This window comes from Sorex fumeus, unplaced genomic scaffold, assembly GCF_029834395.1.
Source record: "Sorex fumeus unplaced genomic scaffold, SorFum_2.1 ptg000047l, whole genome shotgun sequence".
NCBI classification, from domain to species: domain Eukaryota; kingdom Metazoa; phylum Chordata; class Mammalia; order Eulipotyphla; family Soricidae; genus Sorex; species Sorex fumeus.
The window spans coordinates 42,104,286-42,124,734 of NW_026606104.1; the positions used below are offsets into that span (position 1 = coordinate 42,104,286).

General features: G+C 56.4%; 1 protein-coding gene across 1 annotated transcript; it reads left to right on the forward strand.

The window, feature by feature from the left end:
- The first annotated feature begins 3,488 nt into the window (after positions 1-3,488).
- SELENON (selenoprotein N) lies at positions 3,489-16,516 on the forward strand. Its single transcript, XM_056123279.1, has 12 exons — positions 3,489-3,686; positions 4,178-4,295; positions 7,807-7,943; positions 10,167-10,379; positions 10,517-10,641; positions 11,043-11,180; positions 12,877-12,958; positions 13,512-13,700; positions 13,886-13,991; positions 14,723-14,835; positions 14,916-15,017; positions 16,221-16,516. Exons 1-12 carry the CDS (start codon positions 3,489-3,491, stop codon positions 16,389-16,391), a joined length of 1,692 nt encoding a protein of 563 aa, XP_055979254.1. The 3' UTR covers positions 16,392-16,516.
- The last annotated feature ends 3,933 nt before the right edge of the window (positions 16,517-20,449 follow it).

Sequence of the window (20,449 nt, forward strand, 5' to 3'; positions counted from 1 at the left end):
TCAAGGCAGAGCAGAAAAGAAACAAAGAAACACACACACACACACACACACACACACACACACACACACACACACACACACACACACTTCATGCTCCCATAAATACCTGAAGAATGGAAACAAGAGGGATTCTCTGCTGACCTGTGAGCCCAAGCTTTTTCATTTTACTTTTTGGTTTTGATATTTGGGTCACACCAAGCAGTCTTGGAAGCTATTCTTGGCTCTGTGTTTGGGGCTTGCTCCTTATGGAGTTTAGGGGACCATACCATGCTGGGGACAGAACCTGGGCCTCTCACATGCGAAACATGCACTCAGCCCTTTGACCTAACTATCTCCTTGGCTGCTGTGTACCTTTACTTTTTCCCAACTACACCTGGTGATGCTCAGGGGTTACTCCTAGTTTTGCACTTAGGAATCACTCCTGGGGTTGCTCAGTATGAGAGGCCGGGGACTGAACCCAAGTGGGACTCATGCAAGGCCAGGACCCTACCACAATACTATTGCTCCAGCCCAAGGTGTCGCCCCTCTCAGAAAGCCCAGCAAGCTACCGAGAGTATCCCGCCCGCACGGCAAAACCTGGCAAGCTACCCGTGACGTATCAGATATGCCAAAAACAGGAACAAACGTTACTGGTGCCCGCTCAAGCAAATTGATGAACAACAGGAGGACAGTGCTACAGTGCTATATTCCCCTTAGCTGCAAATAGCACTAAATGCCACCCTTGCCCACTGAGGGGCAAGAAACCAGTGCCAAAGAGATTCTGTAAGGTTTCCCATGTTGAGAATCACCCTCCACACCCATCTCTCAAGGCCTGCCCTGCTCGCTTGGGTTTGGAGGCACCCTGGGAAGCATCAAGGAGCACATCTTGCTCCTCTCATGTGTACTTCTTAGAACCTAGTTCCCCTTGGTCTGTGCTCTGTCCCTCAGTCCTAAAGGATGTTCTCATACCCTGTGTGTTTGAAGCTGAACTGGGTCCAGTTATGGATAGAGAGAGAGTAAACAACAGTCCCTCTGAGAATATTCCTGACGCTTACCTTGGAGAAAAGTCAACAATAGGCCCTCTTAAAAGACTCTGGAAGGCCATCATCAGGCCCTAGAGAAGGGGGTGCTTGACCATATTGTGAGGAACCATGTAATCATTAGCCAAGGATTCACTAACCACTGATGTCAGTCCACATGGCCTCGAGACAGCTTCCTCCTGCTCTTCCTATGATGAACAATTTCTTCTAACTTTTCCAACCAGCACTGTATAACCCCCTAGTCCCACCCTGAGACAGAAGATAGTTTATTTGAGGATAAGAAACCCCCTGAACTGGTCTCTCAGGACAAGGACTGGGTGCTGAAAAGAGGTAAAGGTTGTAAAGCATCATGCCTAATGGGAAAAAAGAAAAAAGTGCCTGCCATAGAAGCAGGTTAGGGAGCGAGAGGGAAACTGGGGATATTGGTAAAGGGAAGTGGACACTGGTAAAAGGGCTGGTGTTGGAATATTGTACACCTGAAACTGAAAACTGAATCATGAATAACTTTGTGATTCATATGGTGGGTGATTCAGTAAAAAATACTGTGTGTCGGGGAGGCGGGGGAGAGCCATACCAAGTGATGCCCAGTGGTCCAAAGGTTACTCCTGGATTTGCACTCGGGAATTATTCCTGGTAGGGTAGTACTTGGGGGACTAAAAGGAATGCCAAGGCTCAAACCCAGGTCAGCCACATGCAAGGTAAATGCTCTACCTGCTCTACAACCTCTCCAGTCTCAATTAAAAAAAATTTTTTTGTAATTGTCCCCAACTTCTCAGATTGCCAGAACTGAGTTAATTTTTTTTTCACACCACCTCTTGGCTCAAGTAACTGATGTTTAAGTGGCAAGCACTGAATTCAGGTTCAGTAACATGTCCACGTGATTCCCAGACCTGGGTCCCCTGATGGTTATCCAAGACGCTCACTGGCCTGAGTATGGTATTATCAACCCACCCCTCTGGAGCTCTGAGACAAACTCCCAATTCCCTACAGCCCACGCTGCAGTGAGGTGTCTGCATCTTTAACAAAAAGCAAATGAAATAAATAAAAGTAATCTGGCAAAGAAAATGTCCCTCATTTATTTTCCAGGGACCTTGGCTCATCCATCTTCCCCTCCTAACCTGCTTTGTGCTCCGTGAGCTCTGCTTCCTGGTAGAACGGAATTTGGTTTTCTAATAACATCTGTCGTGTGCAGGGTGTCCCCAAACATTAGCAGTAATGAGTTGAGGTGGCACAGTTGGGAGCCTCCGGAAACCAGCGGCAGATGTCGGGCCCTCGAGAGTGCCTCTAGGGAGGTGAGACCTGAGTGCCGGGCAAGGCTGGGCTCCGGAGAGTCCCTCATGGCAGTCGCTGTGGAGGGGCCATCACACACTGGACCCTGATACCTAGTGCTGTCACAGTATGCTAGGGAGGAGAATAGAACCCCTACCCTCCTGGGGGACAGCATGAGAAGGAAGTGGCTTCAGAAGGAGCTGGGCCTGGCGCAGGCACCTTCATTTAAGAATGATGCCACCATCCTTTCCTCACTGCGTGGCTTGAAGACAAATGAGATCAGGTCAAGCAACAACCCCAAGTCCAGGGCTTGTGTGTATCCTGCCACCTGAACAGGACTAGACTGGCCCTGTGTTCCAGGGATCAGTGCTGTTGGGTTCCTAAAGGTGCCTGCAGCTACCCCCTCTCCAGGGGAAGGTCCACCAAAGTACCCAGCACCTGAGGTCTCTAGATCACACAGGGCCACTTGCCCCAGGAGCCCTGTCTGGGGACATCAGTGAGTGATCACCAGGCACCAACCTCTATTCACAGGGCCCCTTCAAGAACACCCAGTGTGCTTCTCTGAAAAAGCAACCGTGGCCAGGTTGGGTCCAGCAGAAAAGCCAGGGAACACGGGCACTGCCTGGCCACCCAAGGGGCTGCCAGCCTGGCCAGCCCGTGTGTTCCCTCCTATCCCGAGCCTCGAGGGACAGGAAGGGGAGGCTTTGCCTGCCTGGAGGTGAGGGATGTAGGGCCTCACCTCCTATGCCTGGGTGGCCTCCAACAGGTACTGTCCCAGCGGAGGTGTCCATGAGGAATGGGGGAAGGAAGATCTTGCAGAAAGTAAGGAGTAAGTGGGGCGCCCCTCGGCCGCTGGAGGGCAGGGAGGGAGGGGACCCTCTGCGGCGTCCCTCCACAGGGGCAGAAGCCTGCTCCCCCACCCCCGTGCCCCCACCACCCCCCAGAAAGGCTCGGGCCCTGCGGGGGCCTCCCTGCCCGGCTCTGCCCATGCACGCTCCTGGCGCTGGGACGCCGAGGGCTGGCTCGCTCTCGGACGAGGGGGCGCAGGAAGGAACAGCTCGGGGCGCCAGGGACCCCGCGGGCCGCCCGGGACCCCGCGGGCCGCCCCGCCCCGGCGCCCGCAGCCCCGGCCCGCCCCGCGCCCCGCGCCCCGCCCGCCGCTCCCGCCCGGCGCCCGGCCAGCCGCTGCCCGCCGCCGCCATGGGCCGGGCCCCGCCGGGCGCCCGCCGGACCCCCAGCCCCGGGCCCGCCGCGCCGCCCGCGCCCGCGCCCGCGCCGCGCCCGCCCCGCGCCCGCGCCCGCGGCCTGGCGCTGCTCGGGGCCCTGCTGGCCGCCGCCGCCGCCGCCGCCGCCCGGGCCTACGCCCGCCACCACCAGGCCCAGGCGGCCGCGCTGCAGGTCGGCCGGGGAGCGCGCCCGCGGGAGGGCCGGCGGGGAGGGGGGACGGCCGGCCGGGACCCCTGGCCCCGGGAGGTGGGGGCGCGGTGGGGGGGACCCCGCTTGGCAGGACGGATGCGGTAGCGGGGAGGTGAAAGAGCTGGCCGGTATGAGGCGGGGTCCAGGGCCACGGATCGGAGGGAGATGGGACAGAGGACAGCGAAGAGCCAAGTGGCGTCTGGGGAGCGCAGGGACCGTGGGGAGGGGTGAAAGATCGGGGTGAATGGGGCTGGGCAGGTAGAAGGGTGCCGGGACAGGGCAGACTAGGGTGGGGCTCAGACTGGGCAGGGATGGGGCAGGAGGGAAGCAGGAAGCGGGAGGGATGAGAGGAGCGGGCTCCGGGCAGCAGAGGGAGCAGTGGACAGATGGACTGGCGTGTTGATGGGACTCAGCTGCCCCTCAGCAGCTGAGGGTGTCGGGACCCCAGTCAGCCAGCCCCTCCCTCCCGGCAGGAGTCAGCCCTGAAGGCCCTGGGCAACGAAGGCCTCTTCCTCTTCTCCTCGCTGGACACTGATGGGGACTTGCGCATCAGTCCCGAGGAGTTCAAGCCCATCGCCGAGAAGCTGACAGGTACGGCACAGTGACCTGGCAGGAAGGGCTCACCGGAGCTGTGGGCACTGGGACATTTCCCAGCTGGTGGTGCTCCCACACACATGTTCTTCACCTGTGAAGAGAGTCCAGTGTTCCTCGGGCCCCAGTTCACCTTGAGCACTTCCTGTGAACCAGCTCTTCCAATTTCCCTGGGCCCCATAGCCGTGAGTCCTGTCCTCATCATCCTTGTGTTTGTAACTGGGGAGATGGAGGCACGGGAAGGTTGGCCAGCTTCTCCAGCCAACAAGGAGCCAGGATCAGAACCTGGAGTTCCAGCTCTGGGTCCTGCCGCAGTGCAGATCATTGGGGATTAGAGTTTGCTGAGTACCTCGTGGGCAGCAGGCAGTCAGTGGACAGCGGAGGAGTGTCACTTTGACTCCCTATCCAGACCAAGCCTTGCCCAGGGGTGCAGAGTCCGATCCATTTTTGCCTGTTTGCAATGAGACATTTTTGTAGAGGAGCAGCTCAAATGTTCTAATGACAGAATGGTTCTCTAGGACTGGGGAGACAGCTCAAGTGGTAGAGCCCAGGCCTAGCATATTTGACTCCCCGAGTCCAACTCCTGGTCTCCTGAGCACCACTGGGTGTAACCCCGGTGGTCTCTCAACACCTTTAAACAGTCATATCAGAGACCAGAGAGATGGCTCAAAGACGGGAGCACATGGTATGCATGTGAAAGGCCTGGGTTTAATCTTCAGCACTGCAAAGCACTCCTGGGTAGCACTGCATAGCATACTGAGCCTTAAGCACCACCAGGTATAGCCCCCACAACAAAAATCAGTCAAAAACTATATTTCTCACAGCATCATCAGCCCCATAGCACCTGGGTCCTCTCCACCCCCCCTCCACTGCTCATGGCTTTTTGGTTTTTGTTTTTGAGGTGCCAGGATGAAACCCAGGTCTCAAGCATACAAGCCACTGAGCTGCATCCCCAGCCTCTCGCGACATTTTTTCAGGAGGGGAGGTCCACACCCAGCAATGCTTAGGGGTTACTCCTGGCTCTGCACTCAGAAATCATTCCTAACAGTGCTCAGGAGACCATATGGGACGCCAGGGTTCGAACCTGGGTCAGTGGTGTGCAAGGCAGATGCCTTACCCACTGTACTGTCTCTCTGGCCTCTCTTGCAATATTTCTTAAACTTACAATTTGGGGGACTTGGGGGTAAGGGGGGCATTTGGCCATACCCTGCAGTGCTCAGGAGACCATATGTGGTACCACAGAGTAGAACCAGTTCCCAGCCACCGAAACCACACACAAATGCTTTATCTCCTGAATTCTCTCACTGATGAGCGGAAGGTCTTAGGCACCCACTTGCTCTGCAGATTTCGCAGTGTAAGTAGGCCAGTAGGAGGGAAAGGCAAGAACTCGATGTCAGCTGCTCTCGGTCGAGCATGTCCCTGAGGTCCGTGCTGGCCTTGCTGTGTCTCCATGTGCGGGGAGGGCAGCTGCTCGCCGGCTCGGGGACTGTGATCCCTGCCAGGGGAGCTTGGTCAGATGGAAAATGCAAATCTGTGTATCACTAGCTCAGGTACCACTGGTTCTGTGGTGATTTTAGCTGGGCAGGTAGCAGGCTGGACCGTGCGCCCCTCTTATTTGACTGTGCTCATTTCTCCATGCGTGCACAGTCACCTCCCCTTTTCTGGGGTCAGAGAGCTAGTGTTCTCCCTGGTGACCTGTGACCCCCCTTGAACTTGTTCATACCCAGGTTTTCTCCATCAGGGAAATTGAGTGCAAAATCGGACCCAGTTTGAGGAAAACAAACCCCCAAACACTGAATCTAGGCCGGAAGTGGAGCAGCCTTTCTAATTGGCACAGTTACACGTGCATTTCATTTTCTTCTGCTCACCTTAAAGGTTTTACAAGTTGTGTATAATAAGCAAATGTTGCATATAAGTCGTTCTTTTAATGAGAAACAAGACTATATAAAGTGCTGAGCATTATTATCAATAATTATCTGATAGCACCAAAATAATTGAATCCACAAGGCTGACTAATTACTCCGCATGTTCCCAATTGTTGCCTTCCTCTGGGGTTTCTGACTGGATCGCTTTGGGAAAAACAGTTCTGCTGCACTGACTTACCAATGCAGGAATAACCTTGTTTCCCGGGACTGGGGTTTACTGCAGGAGCCTGGGAGTGCTAGGGGCTGAGTCCAGAAACTGCCCGTCCCACTGGTTCCCAGTCTTAATGCCCCTGCTCAAGCCATGGGCTCATCCATCAACAAATACCCATCTGAGGGTGGACATGGCAGGACCTACCTGCTCTAATACCACATGCGTCCACAGCCTCCCTTCTCTTAGTCACCCCCCTTTGAAATAGGCTTCATTTCTCCCTTAACCCTTCATAAGGACTCTGGCCCCTGAAAAATGACAAATGTGGCAGGATCCCTAAGCAGGAAGAGCTGGATCAAGCTAGCTTAGCTCCAGCCTCCCCCAGCAAGGAAATGGGGCCACCCAGAAAACTCAGGGAGGAGAAGTCCCCTCACTCCAGGACAGAACTCTGCACCCCGAGAGGGAACCTGGGTGTCTTGCTCCCCTCAGTGGTTGAGTACTAAATGAGCACTTCCTTGAGCCAGTTTATTTCCTCCCAATACGGGAGTGTGGGGGGCGCCTGAGTCTCTCTAATACAGCAAGACCAGAGGGGCTGAATGATTTGCTCCCAGGTGTCCAGGAAATTGCCAAACTCCTCCAAAGCCGGGGTGTGCTGGCCTGGCCCCACGCCTTCCCTTCAGACCCCACAGTGTGGCCTCTTTCTTTGGTGCTTGGGGATCCTGGCAGCTTGCTCAGAGGCCACTTTTGGTGGATTTAAAATCCAGACATCTCAGATTCAGTTTGGAGCTCATAGGGCAGGGCGAAGGGAGCAGACTTTTGCAGGCAGCCTGGAGGGAAGAGCACAGGTTGGAGGCCAAAGCATAGGTTAGAGGCAAGAGTACTAGGTTGGAGGCCAGAGCACTAGGTTGGCAGCTGGAGCACAGATCGGAGGCCAGAGCACTAGGTCAGAGTCCCGGCACGGTATGGCGGCCCCCTGACCCTGACATCTCTGCTCATGGCACCCCAAGTGAGGGTTCCCTGGACTCCTGCATACCCAGCCTGGTCATCCTTAGCACATCAAGCCACACCCCCACCATCTCATGTGCCAAGGCTGGAGTCTAGGTCCTCTGGGGTCTTTGAGAAAATGAATCTTTGAGAGGCTAACTCAGTAGAAGGGGGTTGTGAGGGATTGTGAATTTTAAGCTAAGCAGGCCTGAGTTGGACGGACTCCTGACCCTCCGTTACCTAGCCAAGTGACCAAGGGAGTCATACTCCGCTCTGAGCCCACACTTGCTCCTGTGGGGGGTGGAGTTGGTGGCAGAGCCCCCATTACTGAAGCAGGATACACACTGGAGACTCCTTTGGGGCTTTGCTGCCACCCCCTCTCCTGGCATGGGGGAGAGAGAAGGGAGACTTCATACCAGAGCCTGGGAACTCTCCATCTGTGTATGTTTCATAGGGTCAACCCCGGTGGCCAGCTATGAGGAGGAGGAGGAGCTGCCCCTGGACCCCAGTGAGGAGACGCTCACCATCAAGGCCAAGTTCCAGCCTCTGCTCCTAGAGTCCATGACCAAGAGCAAAAATGGGTTCCTAGGGGTAAGTTCAGAAGAGGAAACAGGATAGGGGCCATAGACAGGACAGTAGACAGGAAGAGCATCTGTGCTGTTTATCCATTCTTCCATCTACTTCCTTCCTGCCTGTCTGCCTCCTATCTCCTTCCTTCCTTCCTTCCTTCCTTCCTTCCTCCCTCCCTCCCTCCCTCCCTCCCTCCCTCCCTTCCTTCCTTCCTTCCTTCCCCAGTTGTCCTTCAGGAACCCAGTGCGACAGGCCCTGAGAGTCCAAAATGTGTGTGTGCACACAGTCTGGTGTGGAACAGTGAAGAGACAAGTCTGAGCGTCTAACCCAGAGGGGAAATCCAGGAGAGCTTCCTTGAGGTAGTGACATCTGCTGGAAGCCATGGGAGAAGGAGGCTAGGACCAGGGATGGGAAGGGGAGAAAGCAGTGGCTAGAGAAACTGAATGTAGGTAGGCCGCTGCACTCTCACCACACAACCCTACCTAATGCAGGTCAGTCTTCAGCACAAGGGATTAACCCCCCTCCCTGCCACCCCCTACCCCCACACTCACACACATATATATATACACCCTGGGCCCTAGATTCACTGTGAGAGCCCGAGGTGGAGTGGAGACAGTGCCTGGGCCATGCTCCTGAGGCCGGGGGGTGGGGGCGGGCAGGTCTGCAGCACACCCAGAACCACCCACCTCTCCTGGCCCTCCTCTGGCCTCTGCAGCCCCAGCTTGTGTCCAGCTGGAAGTGTGCTGTGTGGTACCCCTGCACTGGGAACAACTTCTCCACACTGCCCAAGCCACACTCCATCAGCATTTAGGAATAAAGGCCTGTGAGTAGACTAGGACCCTGGGGACACACAGGCTGGGAAAGGCGCTGCCAGGCCACACAGACTGCAAGGTTGCAGAGCAAAGGCCCTGGCACATGCTGGAATGGGGTGTCCCTCATTACATCTCTGCTTCTCGTGCTGGTGGCTGGAGGGGACGCAGGAGGCAAGAAACTGATTCCCAGAGGGAGGGGGAGCCGGTGGGGGAGACGGTAGTGATGGAGGCTGGACAGCCAGGAGGATGCAGGGAAAGGAGGCAAGATGGGCGTGGCACAGCAGGGGCGGGGTCTAGTGACTCAGACTTCTGGTCAGCTTGGGCACTTCTTGTCAGCGTGGGCAGGCCAGCTGTCCTGGGGGACCCTAGGGAGGAAGCAGGGCTGGGGGGCCGGAAATGAGGTCAGTCTGGACCTGGTGGAGGTGAGGGGACATCTCGGGGAGTTGGTAGGTGGTTGGAAACCCAGCTCTGGCCCCAAAGAGCAGGGAGAACAGGTGAGCAGGGTCAGCACCTCAGCCCTGGCCTCAGAGCCCAGCCGCCACCACCACCACCCCCCACTACTCAGGGGAACAGGGCTCTAGCAGGCTGATTAGCCTGAGTTCGGGCCGAGGCTGGCAGCTCTTCCTGGTCTGCACAGCCAGCCTCCTTCCACTCTGTAGGAGCTCCCTGCACCCCTTTCCTTCCACCCCTTTTCCCACTGAGCCAAGAGAGGAGCAGGCTGGGGTGAGAAATTCAGGGAGCTCCTAGTTGCCAAGTGACCCCTGGGGCATCAGAGCTGTCTTGGGGGCCAGGCTCCTGTGTAGCCCAAGAGCTTCGGGGATTCAGACCCTCCCACTCTCTACGGCCTTCTCCCTGCCCCAGCCCTCCCGGACCCCCACTTCTCCCTGACTTAGCACCAGTCTTCTCACGAAGGATTCTGGTCTTAGGGGTGAAAACTGGGGACTGGCTGGGTGCCCGACAGGACTGCCCTCAGGTGACCTTTCTTTCCTGTCTCTATGGCCTCATCGTGCCCTCAGCCCTGGGGATTTCCCCTGAAGGGTGGTCGGTTACCGCCTCCTTCCTTAAATTTGGCTCTGATCAGGTATAGGCACCAGGAGGAGAATTTGAGGGATCCAGGTTGGGGGGGAGGGGGACACCAGAGCAGGCGTCAGCATGGCCCAGCCTGCCAGCTGCTGCAAGGAGACACAGGACCAAGTGAGGCTGGGCACTGTCCACAGGGGCTTGGTGAGGAGGGCAGAGGCCCTCAGCTGCCTCAACAGCCCCGGGTGTCCTAAGCCTCGGGCAGTGCCCAGCCTGGCACTGTCATAAGGCTGGGCCCCCTCACCTCCTGCTTCCTGATGGGTTGCCTTAAGGCTCCACGGCGACCCCCACCCTCAATTGGATGACCCCAAAGTCGGGGTGCTCGGAGCCCCAGAGCTCTCTCCTACCCCAGGTCTCCCACCTGGCTCTGTCCGGCCTCCGCAACTGGACGAGCGCCGCTTCCCCAAGCGCCGTGTTTGCCGCCCGCCACTTCAGGCCCTTCCTGCCTCCGCGGGGCCAGGCCGAGCTGGGCAAGCCCTGGTGGCTCATCCCCAGCGAGCTGAGCATCTTCACTGGCTACTTGTCCAACAACCGCTTCTACCCACCACCACCCAAAGGCAAGGAGGTGAGAAGACGCGAGAGCCCCCGCACCAGGGCCGCCCCCGCCGCCCCTCCCCTTCCTGGGCCTCCCTGGGCCTCCGTGGGCTCTGCAGCCTAGACAGGGCCTAGACGAACAGGCCAGACCCTTCTGCCATCCTCCAGGTCATCATCCACAGGCTCCTGAGCATGTTTCACCCGAGGCCCTTCGTGAAGACCCGCTTCGCCCCCCAGGGGGCTGTTGCCTGCCTGACAGCCATCAGCGACTTCTACTACACCATCATGTTCCGGTCAGCCACCCCAGCTCACCCGGAGCCCAGAGAGAGCTTGAAGTCCCCAACCCTCACTCCCTGTAATCCTAGACCTGCAGCCTGGGCTCTCAGCCCCAGTTTCCCCAGGTGTGGGTGGACATTCTCCCCAGAGGAAAAGGCCTGGATCATGCCGTGCATAGCTGGTGACTAGGTTGTGTCTGGGGTTCCGCGGAGGGGATTTGAGAGCAGGGCCCCTTCACCACATACCCTCAGGCCCAACGCTCCAGGCTGCACCCCTGTGCGTGAGGCTCAGGCCTTCTCCCGGCTCCCCCATCTGGCCTCTCCCTGACACCAGTCTTTTTGCTAAGGGTTTGGTGTTGGGGGCAGAAACTGGGGGCTGGGTGGGTGTCCTGATTTCAGCCAGACCCCTTTCCCCCTAGGATCCATGCTGAGTTCCAGCTCAGCGAACCTCCCAGCTTCCCCTTCTGGTTCTCACCCGGCCAGTTCACCGGTCATATTATCATCTCCAAAGATGCCACCCATGTCCGCGACTTCCGGCTCTTCGTGCCCAACCACAGGTGAGAGCTTCGGCGAGTCTTGGCCCAGACCTGGCTACCCTGTGCCCACCCTCCCAGGCCCAGGAGGTCTGAAACAAGCGCCCATAGGTCCCTGTCTCTGCTCCTTCCTTGTTCCCCAGAGCCACCCGTCTGGCCTGGATGCCCTTGAGGGAAGGGCCTGGAGCTGACTCAGGAGGAGGCAGCATGAGGCAGTAAGGAGCAGGTGGAGGGCCTGTTCCATCACCACACGTGTGTCCAAAGCTCCAAGTCAGCCTGACCTGCCAGCTCCACCCCGATACACAACCACAGCCCACAGACCCTGACGCCAGAGCCCCCAACCCCATCTGCGAACAGACCCAGTGCCACATCCTGCTCATGCCACAGAAAGGGCGAGCATCCGGGCAGGCTGCACAGAGACTGGGCGTGAAGTGGCAGTGGGAACAGCTCATGCTCAGACCTGAGGTCTCCAGAGCCTGGTGGTTATGGGCTGTGCAGTGCCCTCTGCCTGGCCTGCTGAGGGGCCCCTCCTGACAGGGCAGCAGAGTGTCTTGAAGGTCTGGCCTCAGATGCTTCCCTCCTGACCCAGGGATGAGACGTGGCCAGGCATCAGCAGCCCAGAGTTCAGTCTCATTGGTGGCTGTGGGCCTGCTGGGACTGTCTTTAGGGGTCTCCACGTCCTCGTCTGCTAGGTGGGAACCTGGCTCTTGAGCAGGAGGGCTGAGAAGAGAACTGTGCCCTCAGGAGCAGCAGCATCTTCCTCAGTCTTGAAGGGTCCAGGGTTGCAGGGAGCAAGAAGGACTGGACACACACACACACACACACACACACCCTCCTGGCCACATCTGCTCCCACCCTGGGTCTAAAGGGAACAGGAAAGACTGGACACACACACACACACACACACACACACACACACACACACATCTTCTTCAGTCTCAAAGGGACCAGGGCTGCAGGGAACATGAAGGATAGGTCTTGGTCTGCAGGGAACATGAAGGACTGGACTCTCTCTCTCTCTCTCTCTCTCTCTCTCTCTCTCTCTCTCTCTCTCTCTCTCTCTCTCTCTCTCTCTCCTGGCCACATCTGCTCCCACCCCTGGAGCTATAGGTCTTGGTCTGCAGAGAACATGAAGGACTGGACAAACACACACAGACACTCTCTCTCTCTCTCTCTCTCTCTCTCTCTCTCTCTCTCTCTCTCTCCTGGCCTTATCTGCTCCCACCCTGGGGCTAAAGGTCTTGGTCTTAACAGAAGGAAAGGAGCAAGTGGCCAGCCCCAGGCCCAGACCACAAGGAGTGATGATTGCTGATCTCTCTGAGGTGCCAGGGACCCCACCCTCTTGCCTCACCAAAGCTTGCTGATGGTCAGTGTTGGGGCGCCCTCATATGGTGGTTCTGCAGATGGCACCCGATCAGGTCAGCTTTCCGGCTGCTGAGAGCAGAGACCAATTTTCCCTCCGGGTCCCTTTCTTCTGGGGTGCACTGACTGTCAGAACAGTGGCAGGTGGGAGACAGGAATGTGAAACCCTCTGTGGGCCAGTGGGGGTTTGTGGTGCTTGAAGCGGCATCCAGGGAGACCAAAGATCCCCAAGCCCTGCCATGCAGCCTAGGGCTCACCTCGCCCTGCCTCCAGCCCTCACCTGTCAGAGGGCGTCAGTCATGCACTTGGGGGTGATATCATGTCCACATGCAGCTGAGAGGCTTGCTGGGATTTCCAGGTCTCTGAACGTGGACATGGAGTGGCTGTATGGGGCCAGTGAGAGCAGCAACATGGAGGTGGACATCGGCTACATACCACAGGTGAGCATGGCGTCCCTGCTGGCGAGAACAGCAGGGCCATTTGGTTTGGGTTTTGTTTGTTGTTGTTGTTGTCGTTGTTGTTTGGTTGGTTGGTTTGGGAGGGGTCACACCCAGCAGTACTCAGGACTTACTCCTGACTCTGTACTCAGGAATCAGTCCTGGCAGTTCTCAGGGGACCATATGGGGTGCCAGGGATCAAACTCAGGTCAGCCACATGCAAGGCAAACACCCCACCTTCTCTACTATCTCTCCTGCCTGGCGAGGCAATTTGGACCCTATGGTGCCCCTCACTGGCCTACAGAGGATCCTGGGCTAAGAGCCTCAGAACATTCCAGACTGAAGCACAGGGCTCCTAACAGATGGAAACTTCCTGCTCCCATGTCTGCACTGGGGCCTGGTGGGATACTGGCTTTGTCCCAGACATATGGCATAACCTTGAAACCCAGCCTGCCTCGATTTCCCCACCTCTGCAGCCATAAGGTAACCTGAGGATCTCTCCGGCACTTCTTGGAGATCCTCCTGGGTGACCCCCCTCTTTTGCTCTCCATCTCAGATGGAGCTGGAGGCCACCGGCCCCTCAGTGCCATCTGTGATTCTGGACGAGGACGGTAACACCATCGACAGCCGCCTGCCCTCGGGAGAGCCCCTGCAGTTTGTGTTTGAGGAAATCAAGTGGCAACAGGAGCTGAGCTGGGAGGAGGCTGCAGGGCGCCTGGAGGTGGCCATGTATCCCTTCAAGAAGGTGAGGCTGGGGACTGGGAGTGACAGGTCTGGGGGCTACCTCACGGCTAAGGTGCCTCCCTACAGGGCCCAGCCTGCCCCTCTCAGCCCTCCCCCAGCCCTCCCTTGCTGCGTGCCTCCCCCAACCCCCCCCCCCCCCCCCCAGGCTGGGCTCACCCTCCTTTCCTCCATCTGTACTCGGCACAGGTCGCTTACCTCCCTTTCACGGAGGCCTTCGACCAGGCCAAGGCCCAGAACAAGCTGGTGCACTCCATCCTGCTGTGGGGAGCCCTGGACGACCAGTCCTGCTGAGGTGAGGGAGCTGCCATTCTGGGGACAACTTCGAGACTTCACACGTCGTTAGCTGCAGGGGGCTCTGAGGCCCATGGCATGGAGAGGGGGGCTACGTGGGGCAGAGAGTGGATTCGGGGTCATGCTGAGCCTCTGCACGGAGGAAGGGACCAGCTCAGCCCCTCTCAGCTAAGAAACCCTGTGCAAGCCATGGTTTTCTCACTGATAAGAGAAGGTAACGTTTTTGGCTCCCAGACCTGCACAGGAGACAGGCAGGCAGGTGCCTAGTACTCTGTAAAGCCGGAAAGTCATGCCAGAGGCACGTCTCTATACTCAGTTCCGTAGAAACTTCTCTGATGAGCCAAGCAAGGAGGGATTCTGTGGGTGTCTGTCAGTGAGTATCATGGGCAACCGAGGCCACTGCCTTTGGTATGTATGGCAGGGCCCTGCAAAGGCTTTTGAGCACCTGTCATAGAGGCTGAAATAGGAAAGGAGTCTGGCAGTGGCATGAGGAAGGAACTTCGGTGCAGAACTGTGTATTCAGAGGCCCTGGGGCACAGAGCTGAGTCCTGGCCTGGCAGCTGCAGTGCAATGCTAACTTCCCTGAGGCAGCTCCCTGCAAGCCCTAGAGTCACACCGCGGGGTGGGGCACAGACCAGACCACTGTCCCTGACAGTGAAAACCCCAGCAAGACGAGTTGGGCTTAGGGGGCGGGGCTGGGGCTCACTTCTGGCCTCACCTCTTCCTGAACAGGCTCCGGGCGAACTCTCCGGGAGACAGTCCTGGAAAGTTCGCCCATTCTCGCCCTCCTCAACGAGAGCTTCATCAGCACCTGGTCCCTGGTGAAGGAGCTAGAAGACCTGCAGGTGAGGGGCAGGTGGGTGAAAACAGCCCCAGGGACAGTTCTGGAGGCCAGACACGCAGAGTGTGCCCACTGTCCCCACAGAACAACCCGCAGAGCGCCACCCACCAGAAGCTGGCCAGCCTACACCTGGAGAAGTACAGCTTCCCAGTGGAGATGATGGTCTGCCTGCCCAATGGCACCGTGGTACGTAGGAGGCAGTTCGTGGCTGCCCGGCCCTCAGGCTTCTCAGCCAGCTGCTCTCAGGACTACAGAGCAGGAAACGGGATGCCCCACGACTGGGGGTGTTGGGTGCGCCTGCAGGGTGAGGGCAAGGGCATTCTCAATAACCCTTTGAGATGGTCACCATGTGGGCTGGTGCAGACCTGAGTCGGAGCTGGAATGAAGGTATCCTTCCCTGTCTTTGTGGCCAGCCTGGGGATCAGAGGGTAGGCCAGCTCCCAGCGCAACATCACCCACAGGCCTCCCTCTGCGCTCGGTGGGGAAGATGATCACAATTGCTCAGGTGTACAAATAAGCAAACTTAGGAAGTTCCAGAGACTTGGTGGAGTCACAATTAGAAACTGGAGCTGCTTTCCACCAGGCATATGTGTCTGTGTGTCTGTGTATGTCTGTGTCTGTGTGTGCGTGAGCCTCAGCTTTCCCAACCCTTCAGCTCACAACTGCCTTGTCTTTTAAGTCCCAGGGGATAAGTGGGGGACTCAGGTAAAGGTGTGGTCCTCAGGCTGGTCCTGGGACTGCCCGCCCTCCCTCCCTCCTCCCCCGCCCCCAGACAACTGTGCAGGAGCAGAGGCCAGGGTTGTCTGGACAAGTGTCCAGGTCTTTAGGCTAGGAAGAGGTACAACCAGAGCCTGCTGGCCCCAGTTTGGGTTCAGAGAGTGGGCCCCTGGAGTATTGCGTGCCTGAGAGAAAAGCGTGGGGGAGCCCCGTCAGTTCACACCTGTCCACCAGCACCCACTGTGGTGGAGCAGGCCAGCACGCTCACACTGGGCAAACAGAACACTACCTGGGACTGTCTGCTATGTGTCTTCCTGCTCACTTGGTCTGTTTATTCACTCCTTTACCCGCTCCCTGGACCCTCACTAGCTGGACGGGGTAGCCTGTGGGGACGCAGCCCCCGAGGTGGCTGAGTTCGGGAGTGGTGAGCGTGGCAGGGCAGGGTGGGGTGGATGAAAGGCCTGAAGTGTGGAAGGGCTGTGTGAGCAGGGAGGAGAGTAACGGCCTGGCCCTGGGCTGGGTTCCGCATGTGCTTCTGGCGATCCTACTATGCGCGCACTCAGAGAGGTGGCAGTGAGTCCTAGTAGTAGCTGCTCCAAGGAGGTCACGGGTGACAGGAAGGGAGTCTGCCCCTAGGTGAGCCCCACTTACCTCACTCCGCCCTTCTCCTAGGTCCACCACATTAACGCCAACTACTTCTTGGACATCACCTCCATGAAGCCCGAGGACGTTGAGGGCAACGTCTTCAGCTTCTCGTCCACCTTTGAAGACCCATCCACGACCACCTACATGCAGTTCCTGAGGGAGGGTCTGCGGCGAGGCCTGCCCCTCCTCCAGTCCTAGTGTGGCTCTGGGCAGTGAGCAGCCAGGCTTTGTGGGACTCCCGAAAAGAGGCTACATCATGGACACCAGACCCACAGCCTCTGAGCCAGTGGTCCTCACACATTTCAAATTTCAGAGGCGCCCATACTCAGCACTCTTATCCTCTGGCTGCCTGTGCACCAGGCAGGATTAACTGAGGGTGTACATCCTAGCTGAGGGGGGTAGAGGAGGGGAACCTGGGTTGATCTTGTAGCTCTGGCTGACATCACCAGCCCTCCTGGATTCAGAAACTGCTTGAGGGCCCACCCTGAGAATGGGACCTGGGGTTACTGCCCTTGGCCTCGTCGGGCCCATAGCTCAGGTCTTCGGGAGGGGCATAGAACCAGGTGGAGTGAGTGCTAGGAAATCAGGGTCACCCCTATCCCCATCCAGAGGAAACATGGGGAAGCTCTGACCCCAGGGGCTGAGGGAAACATTCCTGCTTCATACGGGGAGATCATTCTGTACCCCTACTGCTCCCCCAGACCACTAACTGATATAAGATAGGACCTTCCTCCCCCCGGCCTACTTCAGGGATTGTCAGAGGTCAGCTCAGCCCCTAACAGCGGGTCCCCTGAGCAGCCCCTAAGGCCCACAGTCTTGACACGCCGCCACCTGCCCCAGCCCAGGCTCCCAGCAGCATGGCTGGAACCAGTGCTCCCATCATCCTCAGACCCCAGCTCCATAGAAGGGTAGCCCGGCCAAGAGCACAGCCCACCCAACCGTTAGGGCACCCAATCCAGCTGGTAGCCGTTGGCCCTTGGCCACTTGGGCCTTGGTCTATGTCCTGAGCCACAAACAGTGGCCATCTCTTTTTTATACAAGCAGGAAAAAAAATTTTTTATGTGAACTTTCTCACAGTTTATAAGTATTTTTGATAATCCCAGCACTGAGGAGAAAGAAGAGGGCTTTACCCCTACCCACAACCGCCCCATGATGGCTGGATCTGAAATCCTAGATGGATCCAGCTTGATGTCTTTGCGATTGTCCTGTGGGAAGAAACGTTCCTCTCTTCTCTTCCAGCTTTTTAAAAATAGTTCTCAGAGGATCAGTGTACCTTCAGTTCTAGCCTGTCCGCCACTCAAACCTGTCCACGAGGGGCCCTTGTGCTGTGTTCCCCCACCTCAGTCCTAGAGAGTAGAAGGAGGAAGACAGTTCCTGAGGGGCGCCCCAGAGCTCTCTGCCTGAGTTCCCTGCCTGCCTGGGGCGCCTCCACAACTGAGCCTTCCTCATAGCCCAGCTCTTGTTCTCAGTGTTCTATCAAGAATAAAAATAGCTGTCCCCAAGAGCCTTTACCGTCTTTGTTAAAAACCACATGTATTTTCCCATTTCATCCTCACACTAACCTGAGACAAATACCGTTTTGTTCCTGTTTTATAGATAAAGAAGCTGAGTCTCAGGGAAGTGCAGAGACTTCACATGAGATTCAGCCCCTCTTGATTTTTTGGAGGGTTTCCTTTTGTACTGAATTGCCGCGGCCTACCCCCATCTGTCTCCTCTGCCTTATTTGTTTTTGTTTGGGGGCCAACACCCAGTGGTACACAGGGCTTACTTCTGGCTCTGTACTCAAAGATCATCCCTGGTGGGCTCAGAGAACCCTAAGGGTGATAGAGATTGAACCTGGGTAGGCCACGTGCAAAGTAAGCATCCTGTCTGCTGTGCTTTCTCTCTCTGACCCTCCCCTACCATTTTTTATTGGCGTGAGAAAAAAAAAAAGCCAAAAGGTCTCTTTTCCCCTCTTTCCAGCAAGCTCCGCCAGATCCTATGTGCCCTTTTGTGAGACAGTTTGCAAGCCCCTTGCAGGGGTGAGGGGACACCCCTTCCGGGTATGGGTGGTTTAACCCGTGCCCTGAGCCACCTAATGTGGAGGGACTCAGCTTCCCCCACAAGCAGGCCCTTTTCTTGTCCTGAGTCAGAAGGCCTGTTGCATTATAGACAGTCCTGGTGCTGGGCCTTCTTCCTCTGCCAAACCCCTGCACCTGCACTGGGCCCCAGCTTCCCTCTTGTCACCCCTCTACTACACTCTCTGCCCCCAATGTGTCCTGTAATAAAACTGAAGAGACAAGCCTGATTCTAGGTGTCTTTTCTTTGAGTAAGACATTCCATTTTTTCCTTCTTGGTCTGATGCCCCTGCTTGGTTTGGCATGGCTGGTGTGCAAGGGAATATGGCTCGAACGCCTTTTGGGAACTATCTTAACTGTTACCAGAAGGTGCCAGTGACTTGCTCAAAATAAATTTGTGATAGACTTAGTAGTAGAACTTAACTATTTTTAGAATCTGGTGCTCTGTGCTGAGAAAGATTCTGAAATTAAACCCATTGTCTTAGAAACAGCCTGAGATGCATTAGGTCACTTTTTTTTTTTTTTGGAAGGGAGTACACTTCTAGAAAAACCTATAAAAGGAGAGAAGTTGGGGCTGGAGCAATAGCACAGCGGGTAGGGCGTTTGCCTTGCACGCGGCTGACCTGGGTTCGATTCCCAGCATCCCATATGGTCCCCCAAGAACTGCCAGGAGTGATTCCTGAATGCAGAGCCAGGAGTAACCCCTGAACATCAGGTGGATGTGACCCAAAAAGCAAAAAAAAAAAAAAAAAAAACCAGGAGAGAAGCAAAACAGAGAAAGAGAAAACATTGAGCAGGGATAGTCTCAAAGCCCAGGCCTGGCTTGATCCCAGGGTCCCAGGGGAATGGCTTTGGAACACAAATCACAGGGCAGAGCTTGACCAGCTTGGAAAGGTGAAGTATATTCCCAGTGCAAGAGCTCCATACTGCCTCCTGCAAGGGCAATTTTCCAGAGAAAGGGGTGGCTGTGAGCAACCAACCTAGCAGCTGGAAGATGAATCCTCTTATGTGGTGAAAGGGATCTGAATGGGGTACCAAGATTCCCACACTTCCAGGAAACACAGTATGGGTTTTCAAAATCTGCAGTTGCCCAGGAGTGGGAATCAATGTTTCAAGCAACAATTTACTTTTCTTGGCAGTCAACCAGGATCAGCTGAGAAATATGGTGGGATCAGACTGGACAACCTGTAAGGTCTCTAACCAGGACTAGTCACTGTGGGAAAAGAAAACTTGCAAAATACAAATGCCAAAACCGCTGTTAAAAAATTACTGGGGCTGGAGCGATAGCACAGCACGTAGGGCGTTTGCCTTGCATTCAGCCAACCCGGGTTCGAATCCCAGCATCCCATATGGTCCCCTGAGCACTGCCAGGAGTAATTCCTGAGTGCAGAGCCAGGAGTAACCCCAGAGCATCGTGACCCAATCACGAATCACGACCATCCTGTTATTCGTCGATTGCCTCGAGCAGGCCCCAGTAACGTCTCCTTCATCCTAGCCATGAGATTTTTAAGAAAGTGCTATATTCAAGGCTCTTTAGGAGAATGAGACCCATCATTGTTACTGGTATTTGGCATATTGGGTATGCCACGGGGAGTTTGCCAGACTCTGCCGTGTGGGCAGGTTACATTCGGTAGCCTGCCAGTTTGTCCAAAGTAGGAATAAGATGTCATAAGATGCATTCTCGGCCGCGTGGTTCCGGGAGCTGGTTTTTATAATCTCTGAGTCTTGGCCGTTGATGGGATTACACTGCGCCAGGGGGCCAGTTGGTGGGTGTGACCCCCGCCTACTGGAATTCGGAGGATCTGGGTGGAGGATGCTCAGCCCCGATCCGAGTAGGCTTGGAGATCTCAGCCCCGAGACCCGCTTGCCTTTGTTCCTCTGCCGGTACCTTCAGGTGTGCGGAGAGTGGTCTCAGCATGGTGGTGGCTGGTCCTGGAGGTCTTCGGAGCCCTGGTTGGGACGGGGAGGAAAGCTTAACCCGCTCCCCTCCAAGGGGCCCTGGCGAGGTCAGCCAGGTGCGGGGGCAGGAGACTGCACTGCTCTCTTCCGGGAGCTGGTTTTTATAGTCTCTGACGCCGTGTAATCCCATCAACGGCCAAGACTCAGAGACTATAAAAACAGAGTGACCCAAAAAGAAAAAAAATTATTATTAATCTATCAGGGCAGCATGGGAGTATTAGAGCAAGTACAGAGATCTTC